This window comes from Crotalus tigris, unplaced genomic scaffold (assembly GCF_016545835.1).
Source record: "Crotalus tigris isolate CLP2741 ecotype Arizona unplaced genomic scaffold, ASM1654583v1 scf7180000017969.2108049, whole genome shotgun sequence".
NCBI classification, from domain to species: Eukaryota; Metazoa; Chordata; class Lepidosauria; order Squamata; family Viperidae; genus Crotalus; species Crotalus tigris.
Window position 1 is genome coordinate 2,003,112 of NW_024096751.1, and position 23,468 is coordinate 2,026,579.

The 23,468-nt window shown below is 38.0% G+C and overlaps 1 protein-coding gene across 1 annotated transcript in view; it reads right to left on the reverse strand.

The window, feature by feature from the left end:
• The window catches only part of PTPRN2 (protein tyrosine phosphatase receptor type N2), a gene marked incomplete at its 5' end in the record, with an annotated part of 573,168 nt that overhangs the window by 547,478 nt on the left and 2,222 nt on the right, over positions 1 to 23,468 (reverse strand). The window contains one exon of the mRNA XM_039345638.1: positions 23,052 to 23,202. Within this exon, the coding sequence (XP_039201572.1) occupies positions 23,052 to 23,202 (151 nt within the window). The remainder of the gene's footprint in view (positions 1 to 23,051; positions 23,203 to 23,468) is intronic.

The following is a 23,468-nucleotide window of genomic DNA, read 5'->3' on the forward strand; positions in this document are numbered from 1 at the left end:
GAAGAGGAATTAAAAGAGGTCAAAGAATTGATGGTGAAAAGTGAACAAAAACTGCTACAAGTGGAAGGGAAAATTGAATTAATGGATAAGAGAGTAGAGGAGATGGACAATCGACTGACATTAACAGATAGGAACCAGGAAAAAACGATTATCTAGAGATGGATAGAGTTGATTATTACTTAAGATTTCAAAATGTTGAAGAAGAAAAGGGAGAGAATTTAGCAGACGTGATGGCCGAAATATTAGCAGAAGCACTGAAGGAAACCAAGGAAAAGATAATTAATGATATAGATGAGATATTTAGAATACATACTAAATATGCAACGAGAAATAAGTTTCCTAGAGAAGTCCATATAAGGTTTACTAAAAAAGCATTAAGGGCAGATATATTACAGAAACTGAGAAATGTCACAATAAAATATAAAGGAAGAGAGATAGTGATATTAAAGCAGATTCCAATAAGAGTGAGAGACTTGAGAAAGGAGTATCAATTTTTGACAAAATTCTTAATTGAAAAAGGGATAAATTTTAGATGGTTAATACCAGAAGGAGTAATGGTAAACTGGCAAGAACAGAAACACAGACTAGACATATTAGAGAAAGCAGAGCTTTTTTATGATCACTGGATAAAGATACTGGAGTGACAGCAAGAAGAAGAAAGGCTGAGAAGGGAAAGAGGAATTAGACATCAAGGAGATCAAATAGAGAAACAATGGGGTGAGTATAGCAAAGAACAGGAGGAAAGGGCGTTGGTAGAAGGAGTAAGAGCAAAAGAGGCAAAAGAGCAAAGAATGACGAGAATGAAGAGATCAGCTAAAACCTTAAATAAATAATCATGGAAGAAGAGATAAAAATAATCTCGATAAATATAAATGGATTAAACTCAACCATAAAAAGGAAAAGAACACTAAATAAACTGGGGAAACTAAAAAATGGACATAATTTGTTTACAAGAAGTTCATATTAGGAAACAACATAAAAATTTATTAGAATATCCAAAATTGGGAGAATTATACACCTCACTTGTGGACCAGAGTAAAAGAGGTGTGGCATTATATATTCAGAAAAAAATACGAACTAAATTGATATATTCAGATGAAGAAGGTCGAATCTTAATGGTGGAAGTAATTATGAATTGTAAAAAATCATTATTGGTAGCGATTTATGCTCCAAATGAAAATCAAGAGAATTTTTATCTAAAATTACATAAGAAAATAATAGAACTGGAATACGAAAGCATATGTATGATTGGAGATTTTAATGCTATTGTAAAGCCTGAGTTGGATTATAATACAAAAAAAAATAAGACTCTAAGAAGAACACTTCCAAAATCCTTCTATAATATGGTGGATGAATTAAATATACTTGATGCTTGGAGAGAGAAATATCCAGAAAAGAAGCAATATACATTCTATTCTAACAGACACCTGTCCTGGTCAAGAATTGGTATGACATGGATGTCAACAGATTTATTTACAAATATACAAAATATGGCCATAGAAACAAGCACATGGGCGGACCACAACCCAGTTGCAATCATATGGAAAGGACAAAAAAAGAGAACAAGATAGACATTAAACCAAACTATATTGAATGAAAAGGATTTTCAGCAATATATGAAAAAAGAAGTACTCTTCTTTTTTAAGGAAAACAAAAAAGAAGATACTTCACTTCAAAATGTTTGGGATACGGCGAAAGCATACATGAGAGGACTTGCTATGACTTATTTGGGGAAAAACAAAAAGAAAAGACAAAATAAGGGAAAACTGGAGGAAGAATATAAGACACTTGAGAAAGAATTACAGAAAGATACACAAAACAAAAAGATTAAAAATTTAATGGAACTGAACAAACATAAAATGAACTTACTAGAAAATGAAGAAGTAGCAATGAAAATAAAGGCAGCTAAGCAAACCTTTTTTGAGCATGCAAACAAACCAGGGAGATGGTTGACTATAAAATTAAAAAGGAGAAAGAGAAGAAATGGATTAAACAATTGGAAGATGCTGAGGGGATTTTACAACATCGAAATGAATAAAAGAAAAAAATAATCTGGGAATATTATGAGAACTTATACAAGCAACAAATAGTTTCAGATGATAGGATAAAACATTTTTTGAAAGAAACAAAGATACCTAAACTGCCGGAGAAATTTAAAAAGCTATTAGAAGGGGAAATAACAATGATGGAATTAATAGAAGCAATCAACAGACAAAAAAATGGTAAAACACCAGGACCGGATGGACTACCGGCAGAGCTATATAAGCCATTGCAGGAAATACTAGGTAATGTAATGTTGGAATTTTATAATGAACTTCTTTCTGAAGCTAAGATACCAGATTCGTGGTCCGAAACTCTTATTACTCTCATACCAAAGGAAGAAACGGAAACACAGAAAATAAAGAACTACAGGCCAATTTCCCTACTGAATGTGGACTACAAAACATTTGCATCAATAATGGCGGAAAGACTTTAAAAGTTTTTAAATGAATTTATACAGTCGGATCAAAATGGCTTATTACCCAAAAGACAGATTAGAGACAATATGCGAATTATATTGAACACACTAGAATATTATGAAACACACCCCAAGAAACAGATGGCATTGGTGTTCCTGGACGCACAGAAGGCATTCGACAATGTGAACTGGCAATTCATGATAAGCCAATTACAGACTATGAATTGTGGGGAGAAATTTATAAATGAAATCAGAACAATTTATAATAAGCAATCAGTCAAAGTAATGATAAATGGAGATATGACTGAGAAGATCAATATTATGAAAGGAACAAGACAGGGCTGTCTCCTATCTCCACTGTTGTTTGTTCTGACATTACAGGTATTAAATAGACGTATAAGACAGAATAATGACATAAAAATGACATAAGCTACAAGCATTTGCAGATGATTTAGTATTTATTTTGGAGGAACCATTAGAGACAGGACCTGTATTAATAGAACAAATAGAACAAATAGAAAAATATGGTGAGGTAGCTGGTTTAAAAATTAATAAAAATAAAACCAAAATGTTAGTGAAAAATATTACTGAAAAACAAAAAAAAGAACTGGTGGAAAAATTAGATATACAGATTGTAAAGAAGGTAAAATATTTAGGGATCCACCTGACAGCAAGATGCACAACAATTAAAGAGGATAATTATCATAAATTGAAAAGACAAATTGAAGTAGATTTGGATAAATGGAAAAATGTACTATTATCATTAATGGGAAGGATTGCGATAATCAAAATGAATATATTACCACAATTATTGATTTTGTTTTCAACAATACCAATAAGATTAGATAAGAAATATTTTGAGGGGCTTAATAAAATAATCTTGAATTATATTTGGCAGGGAAAAAAAGGCAAGGATTAATCTAAAAATGTTACAAGATACAAGATTGAGAAGTGGGTTTGGTCTACCTAATTGGGAATTGTACTATCAGGCTGCAGCATTATCATGGATGAGAGAATGGATCTTATTGAGGAATACAAGATTATTGACATTAGAAGGACATGTTTTACAGTTCGGATGGCATGTTTTTATATGGTATGGAAAAAAACAGAATACATAGCTATTTCCAGAGACACCATATAAGGAATTCTTTATTTGTGGTCTGGGAGAAAGTAAAGAGAAAGCATTATTTGAAGATTCCAAATTGGCTCTCAACTATGGAGGCGCTAATACACCCCAATATGCTTAACATGGGAAACATTATAAGATATAAAAACTTACTAATAGATATGGAGGAGTGAAAACCAAACAACAATTAGAGGAACAAGAAATAAAGATGGATTGGTTCATGAGAACGCAAATACAATCTAGATATGAAAAAGATGTTAAAATAGATCATGTTAATTTGGGGACAACAGAGTTAGATGAAATACAGGAACCGAAGAAAAATGGATTAAAAATGTTCAGTTATCTACTACATATGGAGTTAGAGAAGGAACAAGTGAAAGAGAGTACAGAGAAGAGCAACAAAGATGATTAGGGAAGCTAAAACACATAAGGGACGGTTGCTAGAATTGGGTATGTCTAGTTTAATGAAGAGAAGGACGAGGGGGGACATGATAGCAGTGTTCCAATATCTCAGGGGCTGCTATAAAGGAGAGGGAATTAAGCTATTTTCCAAAGCACCTGAAGGCAGGACAAGAAGCAATGGGTGGAAACTAATCAAGGAGAGAAGCAACCTAGAACTAAGGAGAAACTTCCTGACAGTGAGAACAATTGATCAGTGGAACAGCCTGCCTCCAGAAGCAGTAAATGCTCCAACACTGGAAGTTTTTAAGAAGAGACTGGACAGCCATTTGTCCGAAATGGTGTAGGGTTTCCTGCCTGAGCAGGGGGTTGGACTAGATGACCTCCAAGGTCCCTTCCAACTTTACTACTATTACTATTACTAAAATGGACAAGTAATTTTGGATACACAACTGAATTAGATCAGCGGTTCTCAACCTGTGGGTCGCGACCCCATTTGGGGTTGAATGACCATTTCACGGGGGTCGCCAAACAAGGCTGTCCGCCATTTTTCCCCCTTTTCTTTAACTGTGCTACTCCCTCTTACTCTATTGGCTTTCGAAAGCCAATAGAATAGACTCTCTTGAATAGAGTCTAATTCTATTGGCTTTCAAAAGCCAATAGGAATTATTCAAGGTGTCTCTGCCCTGCTGAGCCCACCAAAAGCCCCAGTCTGCAAACGGTGCTGCAAGGCAAACTTTCTGGAAAGCTTCCCTCCCTGCTGAGCAACTACTAAAAGTAAGTAAAAGAGGGCCAGGGGTAGGAGGTGGGAGGCCAGCGAGTGCAGGGAGGGTTGCTGGCGCGTGTGGGGCCCGGCGGGTGCCTTACCTGCCTTGGGCTGGGCCAACTAGTGGCCCAGCCAGTGGTCAGCCTGCGTCGTCGCTGCCGCTTCCCGTGGCCGCCCAGGAGTGCCTGGGCCTGCCTGCTGCCGCCCCGAATGGGCGGTGGCCAAGGTAAGGCTAGCGGGGCAGCGGCGGGCGCAGGGAAGGTTGCTGGCATGCGTGGGGCCCGGCGGATGCCTTACCTACCTTGGGCTGGGCCAGCTGGCGCCATTGTTGCCCCTTGCCAGCTACACCTCGGCCAGCGCAGGGGGCGGCACCATGCATATGCGGTGCTTCCGGGCAAGGAAAATCCTCGACTTACGACCGGTTGGGTAGTCCTCGACTTATGACCGGTTGGGGGTCACGGCATTAAAAAGGTTGAGAACCACTGAATTAGATAGATGGCAGCAACTATGGGAAAGAAACTACAAATTGATAATGGTGACTGTGTATAAAGAAAATATGTACAAAATGTTTTACAGATGGCACATGTCTCCAGAAAGATTAGCTAAGATGTTTAAGGACAGGTCTATGAAATGTTGGAAATGTCATCAGATACTAGGTTCCTTCTACCATATGTGGTGGACGTGTGTAGAAGCTAAAACTTATTGGAATATAATTAGAACATGGATAGAAAAGATGATACAACAAAGTATAGAACTAAGACCAGAAATATTACTGTTGGGTATTCTACCAGAGAAATACAATAAAGAGAAAACATATTTAATTATTCATATAATCACGGCAGCCAGGATTGTATTTGCACAAAATTGGAAAGCACTGAAAGCCCCCCCAGAGGGAGAGGTGATTGGGAAAATACTGGAATGTGCAGAAATGAATAGACTAACAATGACAATTAAAGATAAGACAGAGTCAGACTACTATAAAATCTGGGGAACTTTTTATGATTGGCTGGAAAGAGAATATGGTTTAAAGATAGTTAACATCAATTTAGATGGAAGAAGAAGGAGCAGATAAGGAGGGAGACCCAGGCGACACAGTATTGAATAACTGGAGGTTGTATAAATATTTATAGAAGTATATACCGAGAAGGTTAGATAAATAGAAGTATTAATGTAAGCGAAAATTAATCTTATTATATATAATACAGATAGGGAAATTTGGAGAGAGGAGTTGCTCAGACATTACCCGTGAATTGTATCTGAAGAGGGATGAGAGAGAAGAAAGGAGAGGAGAGAGAAAAGAGTAGAGGAGGGGAGAAGGAAGTAGGAAGGTTGGAGGAGAAGTGAAGTGGGAGAAGTGGTGAAGGAAAGAGGAGAGGAAGAAGAGAGAAATAGGGAAGAGAAGAAAGGGAGAAAGAAGATAGAAAAGAATGAATGTGGATACAGTGAAAGGGGAAATGGGCAAGCAACACCAAAAGTCATGTGTATGTATTTATTTTATTTTATCAAAAGTATCTTATATATGAATGTAAAAAGAATGTATGTTAACATCTGATAAATATCACGATATATGTATGGGGGAGAGTTTGGAAAAATAAAAAATTATTAAAAAACAACAACAATAATAAAGTTGGAAGGGACCTTGGAGGTCATCTAGTCCAAACCCTATACCATTTCGGACAAATGGCTGTCCAGTCTCTTCTTTAAAACTTCCAGTGTTGGAGCATTCACCATTTCTGGAGGCAGGTTGTTCCACTGTTAATAGTTCTAACTGTCAGGAAGTTTCTCCTTAGCTCTAGGTTGCTTCTCTCCTTGATTAATTTCCATCCATTGCTTCTTGTCCTGCCTTCAGGCACCTTGGAAAATAGCTTGACTCCCTCTTCTTTGTGGCAGCCCCTGAGATATTGGAACATTGCCATCATGTCCCCCCTCTTCCTTCTCTTCATTAAACTAGACATACCCAATTCCAGCAGCCATTCCTTATGTGTTTTAGCCTCCAGTCCCCTGATCATCTTTGTTGCTCTTCTCTGTACTCTTTCTAGAGTCTCAACATCTTTTTTACATCGTGGTGACCAAAACTGGATGCAGTATTCCAAGTGTGGCCTTACCAAGGCATTGTAAAGTGGTTATTAATACTTCACATGATCTTGATTCTATCCCTCTGTTAATGAAGCCTATGCAATATGAGAAACTCTTATGAAAAATAATACTATATTAAAATACTGCCAGATAACCTGGTACACATAAATAAACCTAAATGATAACTGCAGAAAAAGAATAAATCATGTTTGTCAAAAGATTATTTAATTTTAAATAATATTAAAGCTATATCATAGTTTCTTATTAAAAAGTATGCTGCAATTAATTTAATTGCATTTGTTGTATGGCAATGTGAATCATGCAAAATGTTAGTCGTGACTTAACCTAATCCAGTAATTAGTTCTAATAGGAAATAACTGTAATTATCTTAGTTTGGAAGCAACCCACTTTTCTATTCTAAATCCATGATATGTTTTGATAGTTTACAATATAGCAATTACTGAATGTCCCTTTCAATTCCATGATGAAAGAAATGATTGAATATGCTTTGAGCAGATGGAGTTAATATTCACTCAGGTTTTCCTACTAATATTGCTAAACTTCTTGTTAAGTTGAACTATCACTTGAATGAGGATAAATTTTATTTTTTCACATATTCCAAAATATACTTTTGTTGACCCACCATGAATGATGTAAATGACCTAGATAATATTCCACATGAACAAAAAGAACAGAACATTATCTTGAAATATAAAGTCAGATTGACTATGACATACCAGCCACTAACTTTAGATAAGCAAGTGACCCATCAGAAAGAAAATGTCAAAGAGGTGCACATTATTTCATTCCTTTCAAATTGGTGAATATTAGACTATTCACATTTAAGTGGCTAAAATAGTTTCTCAGATGTCATCAACAAAAATGATGGTGCATTACATGAAAAAGTAAGTACTAGAAGTAATTTAATTATCTAGAGAAAACATTTAAAATGTCACTAGTTAAAATCATGAGCAAACTTTACTTGACAGGAAAGATAAACAAGTCAACTGAATATTACTTTTTACTCAGTTTTCTGTAGTATTTTTATGAAAAAAACGTGGTTTGCCACCTATCATCACAAGAGACTGCAATACTATACATTAAAGGCTCAAAAAGTGACTTCTAATTCATAAGATGATGATGATGAAGAAGATGAAGATGATGATAATAATAATAATAATAATAATAATAATAATAATAATAATAATAATAATAATAGGCACTACCTTGACGAGGTTGTGGGGCTTGTGTACTCTAAGGAAGATGAGAGCTATGCCAGAGGTTCAACCATACTGGACAGGTCTCATCAGAGGAGTCAGACAAAGAGTGTCTCTCCCACAAAAAATATGGTGAGACGTAAATTGCAGAATGCCATACCGGCTCGGACGTCGCCCGGGTTAACAAGGTCCGCACTAGATATTGGAGTTCCTGGATATCTGGTGAAAAATGGGTTACAGGACTCAGGACTGTTGGCTGAGCAACCAGGGCCAGCAGCTGCAGAACTACTGGAAGAAAAGGTGTTTACCCGTCGCAGATACACAGTGATGGAAAACAAAGAAATAATGATCTGTTACTACAGATCAAGTCCAACAAGAAGAGGATATCTAAAACGAATGCACCAGTTCTGGAAAGAACAACATCCAGAATCAGAAATAACAGAACAGAGACTAGCAGATCAACGCCGATTTATAACACAAAATAAAATATTCACAGAAACAGAATTGGACGAACTGCAAAGGTTTACCCAGGGCAAAGAAATCAAAGCCTTACCAGAAGTAATTCAGAATGTAGAGGCAAACCAGGGGGAGTTGGCAGTGAAGGAATCTAGCAGAGATATACAACTGTTCTCATTTGGAAACCAGGCACCTCTACCTCAGGAAGAACAAAACCCTCTAACTAAAGAAATAAAAGAATTGAAACAAAGAATAACTGCATCTAGAACAGCACAAAAACAACAGAATAAGGCTACCTGCATTGAAGCTTGTTCCAAAGAAACAGCTAGCACAAGCATTAAAAGATGCAAATATTGCAATATCAATATAAGCACCAATTCATTGCAAGAAACAAACCAACTAATGTACAGCACAGCTGCAGTTATAACAGAATACCTGGGATGCAAAATCAACAAAGAAGAAAAACAAACAAACAGTGCACCAGAAAAATGGAAGGTTAGACTAGAAAATAAGATCAGCAAGTTAAGATCACATGCAAGCAAGCTAGAACAGATGAAAGAAAAGAAGCTGAAGAACAAGAAGACCAAAGAATACCTAATCAAGAAATACCACTTAGAAACAAGGAAGATCAAGGAAGCACTGGAAATAATAAAGCAACAAATAACAGCTATAGCCAGGAAAATCAGTAGATATGAAGCTCGAATTGCAAACTATAGGCAGAACCTCCAATTTCAATCCAATCAGAAACGTTTCTACCAATCCATCAATGGAGAAACTGCAAGGAATCAGTCAGTACCTGACAAGGAAGAAACAGTGCAGTTCTGGAAGCAGATATGGGATAACCCAAAGAAATACAACAAGGATGCGGCTTGGTTAAAAGAGGTGGATGCAAATAAAACAGAAGTTGAAATGAAAGAACTAGTAATAACAACAAAAATGGTAGAAAAAAGAGCAAAGAAAATCAAAAATTGGTCAGCACCAGGTGAAGATGAACTGCATGGGTTTTGGTTGAAACATCTAACTGTTATACACCCACTCATTGCCAAGCAGTTCAACAATATACTACAAGGAGGAGAAATTGAAAAGTGGCTAACAACTGGGAAAACCTACCTAATAATGAAAAATCCAGCAAAAGGGGCAACACCAGGTAACTACAGGCCAATTACCTGCTTACCAACAACTTTCAAATTACTAACTGGTGTAGTAGCTGATGCAGTGCAACAGCATCTAGTTGAAAACAATCTCTTTCCACCTGAGCAGAAAGGAAACCGCCCCAATAGCAGAGGAACAAAAGATCAACTCCTAATAGACAAAATGATCTTGGAAAACTGCAAGAGAAGGAAGACCAACCTGAATGTGGCATGGATTGACTACAAAAAGGCATTTGACTCTCTGCCACATGATTGGATAATAAAGTGCCTAGAAATAACAGGAGTCAGTAGAAACATCAGAAAATTTGTGCAAAGATCGATGGCACAATGGAAGACACAGTTGCAGATCAATGGTGAGAGGCTGGGAGAGGTTAATATCAAGAGAGGAATATTTCAAGGAGATTCATTATCACCATTACTATTTGTTATTGCACTGTTTCCTCTGTCAACAATACTGAATAACTCAGGACATGGCTATCAAACATCAAAAACATCTGCCAGACTATCCCACCTCCTTTATATGGATGATCTGAAGCTGTATGGAAAAACATCATCTGAAATAGAATCGCTGCTCAACACTGTCCGTATATATAGCCAAGATATTGTAATGGAGTTTGGCTTGGACAAATGTGCCACACTTACTATCAAACAAGGAAAAATATGAAAACTGAAGGAATCAAGATGCCCCACGAAAATAACATTAAGAGTCTGGATGAGGAAGAGTACTACAAATACTTGGGTATCCTTCAAGCTGACAACATCAAGCACACTGAAGTCAAGAAAAAGATTAGAGGTGAATACATCAAGAGAGTGAAGAAGATCTTAAAATCCAAACTCAATGGAGGAAATACCATAAAGGCAATCAACACCTGGGCAATCCCAGTCATTAGGTACACAGCTGGAATAGTGGACTGGACTCAAGCAGAACTAAAAGCAATGGATAGGCAGACCAGAAAAATAATGACAATGAATCATGCCCTTCATCCACGCAGTGACATTGATAGACTTTATCTACCAAGGCAAATAGGTGGGCGTGGAATGCTACAAGTACATCAGATGGTTGAAGAAGAAAAAATGGCTTTGGAAGAATATCTGAAGAACAATGATGAAGATGCACTGAAATTAGTATATCAGGAAGGCTTACTAACTACTGGAGAGACCAAACTGGCCTACAAGAAAGACCAAATGAAGAACAGAATAGAGGCATGGGAAGACAAAGCACTACATGGCCAATACATGAAAAAAATAGCTGGGAAAGCAGATAATAATAAAACCTGGCAATGGCTAAGAGCAGGAAAATTGAAGAAAGAGACCGAGGGACTAATTCTGGCTGCACAAGACCAAGCCTTAAGGACAAATGCATACAAAGTCAAAATTGAGAAGACAGCAACAGACAGTAAGTGCCGCCTATGCAAAGAAGCTGAAGAAACAGTGGACCACTTGGTAAGCTGTTGCAAGAAGATTGCACAGACTGATTACAAGCAGCGGCATGACAAAGTAGCAACAATGGTGCATTGGAAGATCTGCAAAAAATATCATTTGCCTGTAAGCAAAAACTGGTGGGATCATAAAATAGAGAAAGTCATAGAAAATGATAAAATTAAACTGCTCTGGGACTTCAGAATTCAAACAGACAAGCACCTGCAACATAACACCCCAGACTTAACAATTGTCGATAAGAAAGACAAAAAAGTCTGGATAGTGGATGTGGCAGTGCCTGGAGATAGCAGAATAGAAGAGAAAGAACTGGAGAAGATAACAAAATACAAAGACCTACAAATAGAAATAGAAAGACTGTGGCAAAAGCAAGCAAGGGTAGTACCAATAGTCATAGGCTCCTTGGGTGCAATCCAAAACAACTGGAGCACCACTTGAACACCATTGGCATTGACAAATTCGCTATTAGTCAATTGCAAAAGGCAGCCTTATTAGGAACTGCTTCCATCCTGCGACGATATCTGTAATACCATCAAACATCCACATCTGCCTATCCCAGGTCCTGGGTAAGGACTCGATAGGTAGACAAAATGCCAAATCCAGCCTGAACATCTGGCTGACTGTGCGATGATTGATAATAAAGTTGGAAGGGACCTTGGAGGTCGTCTAGTCCAACCCCCTTCTCAGGCAGGAACCCTACACCATTTCAGACAAATGGCTGTCCAGTCTCTTCTTAAATGCTCCAGTGTTGGAGCATTCACCGCTTCTGGAGGCAGGTTGTTCCTTATCAGGTAGACCAGACAGGAAACATGATCATATAGGCTAAATCTACTTTATTGCAAAGTTACAGTAACAAAATCTTGGAAGTACAAACCTTCTGCCATTGCCTTTACAGTCTGAAAAATCAGAGAGGATCCTATCTAAGTCTCTTGTTCCACCCATTGTCCAGTCATGATTATGCACTCTCTTAGTTGACCATTCCATAAGCAGCATCTCTTCACCCTATTTCCCTAGGACTTTCCCATATACCATTATAGATGAATATTAAAACAATGAATGTCTTGTATTATTATTTAAGTTTGTCTATTTACATAATGTTGCCTTGAAGAATTTGACAAACAAAATACTCACATTATCGTGTTACTATTAAAAAAAATATGCTACAGGCTTATGTGAGAAGCCATCCATTTTTTGAAAAAGGATAAAAAAAGTTTCTCAGATGTCATCAACAAAAATGATGGTCCACTACATGAAAAAGTAACTACTAGAAGTAATTTAATTATCTTTACCCTAATTATGGATTTAAAATTGCATTTGGAAAGCGATATCGAGTATTCATTTTAAATGAGAAAATAATTTTTGAGGCTATGTCCACAACTAATGAAATTTTGTTTGGATTTTGTAATTGAGGGTTAGAAAGTGCCCAGCTTAGATCCACTTTTTGAGAAGGGCTTGTCAAAGAGAGTAAAATTAATTGGATTTCATCAAAGAAATATCCAATGAGATTAAATCTTGACTTCTTGTTCTGCATAATTTTGCCTTTGCGTATTTCATACTGGCAAAGTTTAGCAGCTTGTAAGCATTTTTCTTTCTTAAATATTAGAAGAAATATTATATCAATATATGAAACTTTCAATATATTATATAAAAGCTTAATGGATATCATGCCGATTTGAGAACTAGTTTGGTGTAAAGCAGACATATCAAACTCACAATGTCACGTGATGTCGTGCAACGTATCGGAGCTTTTTCTCCATTGCCGGCAATGGGGTGGGCACGGTTTTCTGGTGATGTGTCCGGCCCGTAGGTCGGCAGTTTGAAACCCGTGGTTTAAAGGTTAAGTTGCTGGCTTAGAAACCAGGAACCTATGCGTTCTTGGCCTCAAGAAACAAGACATTTCTTATTTATTGATCTTAAGACTAAAATGCTTCGTTGGAGATTGTAATCAGAAGTCACATACAGTAAACAGATCTGTTTATCACAAGCTCTAGATAGGTATATCCTTAAATAGTCATTCATGCTAGTTTGCATGATCTCTGGCAGCAAATCTCTGGTTTTGTTAGCAATTTTCTCCTCTTCTTGCTGAAGAAGTTGCATATTTCTCAGGCAGAAACAGGAAGAAAACAGCCATGTGTCTAAAATAAAATATAAAAATCAAATAAAATCTCCAAAGTTAAAATTGCACAACTGGTGTCAAGCCCCTGGGCTTGACACGAACCGGTGGGGAACAGGGAAGGAGCAGCCAGCGGCCAGCCGACGTCCGGGTGCTGACCAGCTGGGAGTCGGTGAGGCAGCCATGCACTGCCCGACTCCCAAGGACCAGCTGGGAGTTGGCAAGACAGCCATGCGCTGCGGCCGCCTCCCTCCATGTCACTGGACACCAGAAAAGCCCCAAACGCTGGCTGGGCATCAGGGGCGAGTCAGCTGGATGCCGGAGGGACTGCCGCTCGCCTTAGTGTTCATCAGTGTGAAGAATTTGAGCCTTAGAGAGTGCAGCGATTCTATTTTTGTCTTTTTTGTTAGTTTATTGATCAATAAAATTGCCTTCCACTAAACACTGGAGTAGAAATTTTATAAATAATTTAATAATGTTAAATTAGAAGAACAATCACTACTTTGAAACTTTGGACCAACACCCCCCCCCCCGCTGAATAGATAGTTAAGTGTTCTCATGCCTTTAGCCTTCAATACTTTTGGTAACCTATTTTTGAGAATATTAAGAAAAATACTTTGAATTCCCTTTTGTAGTTATGGGAATGGGTTGCTACTGAGCATTCTGAGGGGAGGGGCTATGGAAATATGCTAAGATAAAGTATATCTGTAGAGAGAGGCTCAGCCAATTTCACTGTATACATGTTATAATTTGATAATAAAGGATTTTTTATTATTATTATTATTATTATTATTATTATTATATGTTTGTTTTTTCTAAAGTAGCAGTCCCCAGCCCTAATGACTTGGCAGACCAGCAGGGGGGAGAGGGGAACCAGCCCGCACAAGAGATGGGCCGGCCAGGGTATGCACTCATGCGGACCGGTTCCAAATAGGCCACAGTCCAGTTGTGGGCTGCAGCCCAGAATTTGAGAACCCCTGCTCTAAAACATATCAACAGCTGTGCTGAATGAAAATTTAAGGGGATTAAAGGAAGTTGAAGTCCCAAATATATGATCCAGAACCAGTTTGTGGAAAATTGGTATGTAATATTTCCCAGACAAAGACCGATGAGAATAAAGAGGACAGAACTTGATGATGCCACAGCGAAGTATTTTAACAAACACAAAGCTGCATGTATAGTTTTGATGTTTTAATACCTTGTTGAACTGATTCACAATTAGTACATTTCATTATCAAAAACTATTCAGAATATATATGACCTAATCATAAGATTCTTCATACTACATAAATCTTTATTTTACACCCTCCCCAAGTGCTGTTATATTACAGAAATGTATCAACTGCAGGTTCATGGCATATATTCCATTTCCTTGGCTACACTAGAAAATGTTGGGTTTTTTGAATATCACACATAAAATCATTTAAATGATTTTCTATTCTCTTTTACTTATCTCTTGCCAACTTCAGAAACAAGGGTAACATTAAGCATCCAACAGCCCTAAGCGTAATTGCTGTTAATATATCATGAAACCACCAATGATTTACAAGAGAAGATAGTTCATCATGCTAAGACTCTTACATAACCTTTTTTTCCTCTGTGATATACACTGAAGCTTTGAAATAATTCTAAAAGCTACTTCAGAGGAACTGCATAATGAAGGCTGCTAATTAACACCTTCTAGTTAAAGGCATCATACAGTATACAGATGATAAACCAAAAGAAGAGGGGGGAAGGATCCAAGACTCTTTTTTGATGAAACCTTGTAATGATTTTACCTTTGAAGCCTGATTGTACAATTGCTACATAATGGAATAGATTACAGGCTGATTACCAAATGAGGAACAATCTGTTTTGCTGTAAATGCAGTTAAAGTAGAAGGCATCTACCAATCATTTGTTTTATCACATAGATTGCCTTTTAAATAAATAGTCCATCTTTTGGTAAATTCACATTTGTCTGCTTTTATCAAACACTGAACTATATGTGTGTATATAAATCACAAGAAATTAAATCCTATAGATTTTATTTTGTTTATATCCTGACTCTTATTTTTACCAATAACTCAAGGTAGTGAACATATCCAACACACCTCTCTCCTCCTAGGTTCCCCACAACAACAATCCTGGGAGTGGGCTGGGCTGAGAAAGAATGACTGGCCCAAGGTCACCCAAGGGACTTCATCTATAAGATGGGAGCCACAGCAGCTACCTGCCTGCACTCTTCTGCTGCAGATGCCGTGGCTCCACTTGCCTGGCAGGGCAGGGGCGCACTCGTGCACGGGGACACACATAGGGCTGCTGCCTCACTTTCCATACTGTGCCGTGCCTGGGCTGGGTGTGGAGCCTCCATTCCGCTTCTTCCCCTGTGGACATTGGGAACGCCCACCCTGACTATCCCTCATCCTGGGGCAGCTGCCACCGTCCCGCGCTCCCCAGCCCGTCGCTGGCCAGCCAGGCACGCCGAGCTTGGGCCTTGGGCAGATGGAGGCCAGAGGGGAGCGAGAGCCATGGTATTCTTCAAAGACCAGAGGGCAGGACAAGAAACAATGGATGGAAACTGACCAAAGAGAGAAGCAACCTAGAACTAAGGAGAAACTTCCTGAAAATAAGGACAATTAACCAGTGGAACACTTGCCATCAGAAACTGTGGGTGCTCCATCACTGGAGATTTTTAAGAAGAGACTAGACATTCACCTGTCTCAGATGGTATAGATTCTCCCGGCTGAGCAGGGGGATGGACTAGAAGACCTCCAAGACCTTCCAGCTCTATTCTATTCTAAAGCACCTTTGGGGCACCACCAGATGTTTATGCTTTTCTGAAATTTATGATAAATGGTACCACATGGCCATAAACATTTATTTAAACTGAAAGTGAAGAATTATTTATTTGAACCGTCTGCTGAGCAGGTGATAATAACCTATGTCAGAGATTGGTTAAGCTTAGGGGTTTTTCTAGCTGGAAAAGGAAAGAAAATGCAAATTTCTATCATTATCACCTTTCAAGATCTTACTCCTAATTTTGCCAGGTGGAATAAAAACATTTTAAAGAAGGCATTACAGCTGCATATTATCTGGGGAATCACTGCATATTAATTAGGTAGCACTTTTAATCAATATCTTAAACTAATGCTTAACAGTTATCATACTTAATGTTTCATATCACTTTGCCTTAAAAACACATTATAAATCTCCTGTGGACTACAATAAGGTATTGCCCTGTTTTCATAATATAAATGATAAGTATTATATTGCTTACATAAATATTAGATAATATCAAATGCACCATTATATTATCATCAGCATCCAGGGGCAAACTAGGAAGATAACAAAATCAGTTGAACTAATTATACCTTACTGTAAAACTACATTGACATACTGCTGTCATGTCACCCTTAGTTCTTCTCTTCATTAGACTAGAGCCCAGTTCCTATAACTGTTCTTCATACATTTTAGCCTCCAGTCACCTAATCATCTTTGTTGCTCTTCTCTGCATTCCTTCTAGAGTCTCAACATCTTTTTATATAATAGAAACCAAACCTGTATGCAATATTCCAAGTGTGGTCTTACCAAGACATTATAAGGTGGTACTAATACTTTACATGATCTTGATTCTATCCCTCTATTAATGCAGCCTAGGACTGTGTTGGCTTTTTTGGCAGCTGCAGCACACTGCTGGCTCATATTTAAGGGATTGTCCACTAGGACTCCAAGGTCCTCTAGCAATTACTATTATTGAGCAACATGGTATATGCAGTACCATGGAGTGAGCCATGTGCAGATGTGTACATTGGGAAAACAAAATAACCACTTCATAAATGCATTGCACCAAACAGGAGAACAAACCCATCAGGACAAGACTCAGCCATTCTTCTGAAGATAACAAAGTCCACATTTTGGACACTGGTTTGAAAGAGGGGTGAAAGAGGCCATTTTTGTCAAAATTGAACAGCCCTCTCTCAACAGAAGGGAAGGGATACGATACTATCCATCTCCAGTCTTCAACACAGTCCTTTCAACAGTTCCAAAAAGGCTCCATACCCATTTGCACTACTCAGGTGACCCTGAGGACACAGATAAACCTCCAGGTGGCATCAATGAATCTCTAAAGAAATGCAAGTGACCAGCTGTTTTCAAGGAGTATAAATCCTTCCATTCCCCCCACCATCTAATTAGACATGAAGAAGCTTCTTGGATGAAAAGCGAAACATCTTCAAAGAAAAACAAGAACATCTAATTGCCTTGTGAAAAAGCATCTTTGGGATGTTATTGAGCCAAGTACCATTTATACATTTGGTTTTTCTTGCCTACATGTGGAACCTTACTTTTTTCACCACTGAATTTCATTTTGTTCGATAGAGCTTAATATTCAAGTCTATTGAGATCTTTCTGGCTCTTAAGCGTATCTTCTGGAGTGTTGGCTATTCCTGCAAGTTTTGTGTCATCTGCAAATCTGATGAGTTCCCCTTCCCTCCCCTCATCTAAATCATTTATGAAACTAAGACAGAGCCTTGGGATACTCCACTGCATACTTCCCTCCAGGTAGATATAGTTTCATTAAGGATTATTTATTAAATAATAAATGACTGGTACACATGGGGATTCCCTCCTTTTCTTTCAGAATTACTGCTGTTCTCCCTGATTAAGGGGCACAAAAAATGTCCGTGCAGATGCTGCTGAGTCTGAAGGGTAAACTAATATTTTTTTGATGCTGGCATCCCGATATTACTTCAGAATGTCTAATGTCTTTGTACAGTAATCAAATTTACATAGCCACCCATCTCCCAGAAAGTGACTCTTTGCTAAGATTTGGTTTTCTGGCTTCAAACTGATGTTGAAAGACCATGATCAATGGGGAAGTGGGTGGACTATGGCTGCCACTTTCTCTCCAAACATATTTGAAAATCTGCATATTTTTCTGGTAGTGTCAATCCTCCTTTGTTCTTGGAATGGTACTTGTACGTGATGCTGCTGGCATTTGGGAGAAGGGAATGAGAGTATCTCTTGTACTCAACTTACTTCTGGATAGTGCATCAGAAGTCATTATGTTCCCAAATGATGGGCATTTGGAAGGAGGCACTTACAAAGAGCTTTATGAACAGTTTGATCTTTGACTGTCAACTGCAAAGGAGCCATTCTCTAAAATTGGCCCTACTTTTAATGGTTGTTCTTCAATTGTCTCAACTATCATTTCTAGAGTTTGAGTAGGCAACCTTAGTTTCGATATGTGAAATGAGCAATTGCCCCTAAGCCTACAAGAGCAGAAAGTTCCACCTTTGCCTGGAATCTAAAATAACAATTACAAAAGTATTTAACATGTTTGCCTATTGTTGACTGCCTGAATTCTATTTAAATAGCAGAGAGCCATTTGAAGTAAAGGGTTGCTTCCAACCCTCCCACCTGCCTACCTCTTCCCAATCTATGTCCTTTTGTCCCCCTGCTGCCCTACACTGACACCCCAAGTAATCTTTGCGGTCTTCTTGCTCGTGCTGCTGCTGAGATGTGCCTGGTCTAGCCCTTTGCATCAAGAAGCCGCTTTGCACTATGCTGCTGAGCCAAGTTGGGGCTGGGTTTCCTGGCATGCCACTGATCAGAGGCTGTTTATTCTGTATCATGCCAGGAAACCCATCCCCAACCTGGCCCAGCAGTACGGCATAAAGTGATTTCTTCATTCCCAGATCACAATCACATGACCAGGGGGGTGCTGGGATAGCTAGAAGTCCAAGGATCAGTCATAATCACTATTCATTCAGCACCATTATAACTTTCAATAGTTGCTGAATAAACAGCCATAAGTCAAAGATTACTTGTAATGGATTGATATCTTTAGACAGTTGTTACAAAACGAGCAAGCCCTAATCATGTCTCTAGTGCTATTGGCTTAGGCTGGAAGAGACAATGGAATAATGGGTTGGAGCAGCGTTTCTAAGCAACGTAGATCAGGAGCAAGGAGACATTCAGTCACTCAGATTCTTACCCTTGCAGATGCATAGGCTGATCACACAAATGTTACCTTTAATGGAGTACTTATTTCTTCCCCAAGTGTCCCATTCCTTGCCAAGGCCGAATTATTTAAACAGCACATACATCTCTGTATCAAAAGATGAGCATATGAAATGATGCAGCCATCTCCCCGGTTTGCCTTAATCAGTTTGGCTAGTAACCTACTGAGGGCAGAATCAACTGTAGTGTTTTAAGAAAGGAGAAAGAGCAAAGAAAACTAGAAATGTACATCTCAGTTTCTAGGTATGTCCCTTAGCAGACAGTATTGTACTGTGTTTTTAAAAATGTGTATTCCAGGACTACTTTTTATTCTTCAGACCCAACACCTCTGGGTATCTATCTCCAAGGCAACACAGAATAATAATAGTGAATGGTGCCATCATAATACACTTCCTTACTAAAGAGCTCCAGCATAGAGAATGATTTATGGATTCATATGACATCCACAGCTTCACCAAAATACCTCTTGGACACATTTTCACTTTTCAACAGCTTCAAAGAAAATCCTCAGTTCACTGGAGTTACAGAAAGAGCTAAGCCAAAGCACCAGAGGCAAATGAAACTATTAATTAATTCCTAAACTATTCTGACACATTTTTGCTGGCTTCTTTCATTATGGCTGGCACATCTATTATCTTATTCTGAATTGTTGATTTTATGCAAACTACTAACATATTTTCCCATGTTCATCAGAAAAAAATCCTTTACTTTATATGCTTTATTTTAGAATATTAATCCCTCCAAAAAGTCTGCAACCCTTTTGTGTGTAGCTGATATAGGAGATGACCAGGTGGAACCTGAGGGCAGGGTCAAACATGTGATCAGTTTGAAGTTGTTACATTACCACAATACATCCAACTCCAGCCCGCCCCCCATGAATTCTATTGATCCTTATCTAGCACCAATTTGGCTTGTATATTAGTAGATCAGATTCTTGTGTATGGGTAGCATGAAATAAACTTTTAGTGCTTTGAACTCTACTCCAGTTTGTGCACCTGACATTTGATAAAACATTTCACTATCTGTATTCCATATTGTATGTGAATATGCCTCCCATTCTTTAACTGATTTCAATTCTTTTCTGTCTTTATGTGATCAATATGTTGTCAGATTCCATCACTTCATTACCACAACTTCCATAACCGCAACAACCCTTGTCATTTCAATTTATTTGTCTATTCTGGAACTTGATAGGATGTGTTCACACATAAGATTGAATACCAAGTTGTTTTGCTAGTTTCAAATTCTAGCTAATGCTATGTCACAATATAGGATAAAGATGTACAGTACACATGCATATTAGCAAACCCAAGAAAGAGGATGTGTTCTATAAATACAGCCTGTATGTTATCTGAATAACACTTGCAACAGTTGTGAAAAATAGCAGAATTAAGAGGAAATGTATTTCAGCCTGAACCATTAACAGAGAACAAAATGCAATTGGAAGGTTGCCTCCCTTATCTCCTGTATCAAGATGGAAGGCTGTTCTGGTTTAATCCATCAGCCAGAAAACAAACAGATACAGTGATTGTTTTGCCCTTCTTTGCCATTAGAACACTCAGTTCTAACTATCAGTTGCCATAGGACTGAACAATGGAAGGGAAGGAGATATGTGGACAATACAAGAGATAAAATATTAAATTAAAATAAAAACATAATAAAATCATGCCCCAAAGGGGCTTTTTCAAGAGGCAAGTGGACTTTCAGAGTCCAGTTGCTTCTTGAAAAAGCATCTTTGGGACAACCATGATCTGGATGACTGAGAATTTCCATAGACGTAATAAAATCACCATAATATGAAATCAAGGATAGATGGAATCAAGGATACTTTGATATCTAAGGAAGCTAACCATCTAACTGTTTCTGGTGTCACTACAATGAAATCATCCCAGGTGCCTTGAAATTTTCTGAAGAGACATTCTTCAGTTATATGTGTTATAGTTTGTTCCAGATCATTTTTTTGTATCTGCATGATCTGTTTGATTGTGGTTATTAAAAATTGCTCTCCTTAAATGCCATTTTTGATCTAAATTGTAAGACTGTGATATACTATCCCAAATTGGTTTTCTAGACTTAAGCCTAGTGAGAAGTAGATAGAGAATCTAATATTTTATGTAGTGTAAGATCTCTAAGAGTCAATGACATGTGTATCTTATTCCACTCTTGGACTATCTGTTGTTGCCTGAAATCAGGAGGGGCAATGTTAGAAAGAATATGGAGCCATGAGATTCAATGGTTCCAGATATTATTCTCACTGTTTCATTAAGATGAACATCAGTCTTATTGGTATAATAACTTCTTTCCCATACATATATGCAGTATTTGGCAACAGAGTATGTTAATGATTGTGCCACAATACACAGTGCTTTTTCTTGTGCTCTCCAGCTTGTTTCCACAATTTTCCTAATCAAGTTATTCCTGGTTTTCAATTTTTGTCCAATTACTTCAAGATGTTTTCCAAATGTAAGGGATCGGTCAAGGAATATTCTGAGATGGTTTGGATGGTAGTTGTATTTTATCCTCTTTCCAAAAAAATATATGTTTAGCTCTTCCTTTGCTATACGATTGCTTAGATCAGTGGTTCTCAACCTGTGGGTCGGGACCCCATTTGGGGTCAAACGACCATTTCACGGGGGTCGCCAAACAATGCAGTCCGCCATTTTTTTCCCTTTTCCCTAGGTGTCCTACTCCCTCTTATTGGTGGCCACACCCACTTGGGGTCACCACAACATGGAGAACTGTTTTATGGGGTCACGGCATTAGAAAGGTTGAGAACCACTGGCTTAGATGGAAGGTGGTTGTCCTTTCTTTCCAGGGTGGGTTCCACACAAAGAGAAGCTGCTGTAAACAAATTCTACTTCTTGTTTCATTTATCAAAGCTGGTTTCCAAACTTCCATGATTTTTATTAATTTGACTGCAGCTTATAACATGGTGTGGCTTGATGGTTTGATACTCAAGCTGAAGAAAACTATTCTGTCTTCAAGCAACAGGCCTTCTGGAGGATAGGTTAAAAAACTGATACTTCAAGGTCACCGTAGAAGGCACCACTAATAAATCCTTTCCCATTAAGAATGGTTTGCTACAGGGAACAGTTCTAGCCCCACTTCTATTTAATCTATATACTAGTGATTTACCAGAAACCAACTCTGTAAAAATTTGCTATGTCAATGATGTGGCAATAGCTATCCAGGAAGTGGAATACATTCTTTTGAGGAAGCGGAATATATTCTTACTAAGGAAGTGAGGTCACTAAGCCAATATTATGAGAAGTGGAGGCTATGCCCTAACTCAAATAATAAAGGGGCTAGGTTACTGAAACAGAAGTATTACAAATTGGATTTGGAGAATAAGGAAGGTAGCCTAAAATCTTCCTGTAAGTTCAAAATTCAGCTATTTCATCAATACTTGCTTATTAACATTTTGATATATTTGTTTCTGCAAGCCAAATCCAAATTAGAATGTCCTGATTCAATCCTATAGGATTGAATCCTATAGTTTTACAGGAAGAATGAGGACCATCAGAAATTCTTCAAATGCTGATCACTGATTCTTTTTAATTATTTGTAATCTAAACAAATGAAATGGGAATTTGGCACAACAAAAAGCAAAGCATCAACTTCAAGCATTATATGCAGCAAATAAAGGTCCCACTGGAATGTTCATGAGCATCATGTGGGCTGATTCACACCTTTTGATAAATGGTATTTTATGAATTTCTGTATCCATCATTTTGTCAGCGCTCCTAATACATGGATTCAAAATTCTAAGTATACTCCCACTATAACAAGATTTACTGTGTCACTTTTACACAAATAGATTGTAATAGCAAAATGAATCAAGCTCTTTTACCTTAAAAGGGGATTTGTTGGCATTTATTGTTGAATATAAATTGGGAGCTCTAGACTGAGAAAGAATATCCAGGTAAGCGAGGTATTGTTGAGGGGAATTGGCAAACTTCACTTCTTTTTCCAAATTCCTGTCAGGTGCCTGTTTTGAAATCCTATGCGACACAATTAAGGTAAACAATATTATCTACATGCAAAAAATACACAATAGATTAAAAAAAATTTAATTTTTTTTTTTAAAATTAACCTAAAACATTTGAAATATATAACCTGTGTTATAGAGCCGAGGTGGCGCAGCAGTTAGAGTGCAGTACTGCAGGCCACTTTAGCTGACTGTGTTCAGCAGATCAGCGGTTCAAATCTCACCGGCTCAAGGTTGACTCAGCCTTCCATCCTTCCGAGGTAGGTAAAATGAGGACCC